Source organism: Pterocles gutturalis, unplaced genomic scaffold (assembly GCF_000699245.1).
Source record: "Pterocles gutturalis isolate BGI_N339 unplaced genomic scaffold, ASM69924v1 scaffold1596, whole genome shotgun sequence".
Lineage (NCBI taxonomy): Eukaryota > Metazoa > Chordata > Aves > Pterocliformes > Pteroclidae > Pterocles > Pterocles gutturalis.
Window position 1 is genome coordinate 54,217 of NW_010097455.1, and position 1,071 is coordinate 55,287.

Below are 1,071 nucleotides of genomic sequence, written 5' to 3' on the forward strand. Positions count from 1 at the left end.
AACAACAGGATGATGGCTTCTTGAGCTGGGAGGTGAGCAGCTCTGGGGAGACTGATGAGGCGGGGGGACCTTCAGGAGCATCCTGCAGTCCCATCCACTGGATCCATGCTCTTCATGACAGCTGAATCCCCCCTCTTCCTTTCCTCCTGCCTTCTCACTCCCTTTCTCTTCTCCTTCCACAGATGATGGGCTGAGCATCCGTTGGAGTGGCACCCCAAGGCCATGAGCTCCCCATGTGGTCCTGACTCCGATATTGCAGACTGGCTGGCCACCATCCACTTGGAGAGGTACCGAGATGTCTTCAAGCAGCATGGTTACCACGTGGCCAGGGATGCCGCCTCTCTGGATGGCAAACGCCTGCAGCAGAGCGGCTTACCACGTGGCCAGGGATGCCGCCTCTCTGGATGGCAACCGCCTGCAGCAGATCGGCATCACCGCCACCGGGCACCGCAAAAGGATCTTGAACTTGGTGCAGCAGACACGGATGCTCAGTCAATCCCAGGGGGGACCCGCAGCAGGAGACACCCATCTCCGAGCCACCAAGGTCCTGGATGCCCCCCAGGTGGGCAAGGATGCCATGAAAGTAGAGCCAGGAGGGGCTACTGACTCCTTTGGGACACAGCAGCGTGTTGCTGCGCCCACCCAGGCATCGCCTCTAGAGAAGGACCCTGCTCCTCCCCTCGTGAAGCCAGTTCCCAAGCCAAGGACAGTTTTCCCTCGCTCAAAGCCTGAGCAGAGCTTGGCACCCACGCCACCGGCACGCACCACAGTGCCGGTGCACAGGCCAGGCAGTGACGGGGCACCTGCAGCCTTTGTGGGGATTTGTGCCGGGGGAGAGCTCCACAGATTTGGAGAGCCCGGAGCCCAGGCCAGATCCACCAGCTGACCCCAGAGTGGCCACAGCCATGGGCATGGGAGCGTCCCGACTACGAGCATGGAAGAACACTCGGGAGGAGACACGGCTTCCCCCAGCTCCAGATCATGGACAAACCCTGGAGGCATCAGAGAAATCCCCCCTGTCTGTCCCGTCTGTCCCACCACGACACAGCCACAGGGTCCCAGCAGCTGAGC

The 1,071-nt window shown here is 61.3% G+C and overlaps 1 protein-coding gene across 1 annotated transcript in view; it reads left to right on the forward strand.

Moving 5' to 3' along the window:
• The first annotated feature begins 331 nt into the window (after positions 1 to 331).
• Positions 332 to 1,071, forward strand: part of ARAP1 (ArfGAP with RhoGAP domain, ankyrin repeat and PH domain 1) — a 19,052-nt gene continuing 18,312 nt past the window's right edge. Inside the window, exon 1 of the mRNA XM_010087747.1 lies at positions 332 to 583. Coding sequence (XP_010086049.1) covers positions 332 to 583 — 252 coding nt within the window. The remainder of the gene's footprint in view (positions 584 to 1,071) is intronic.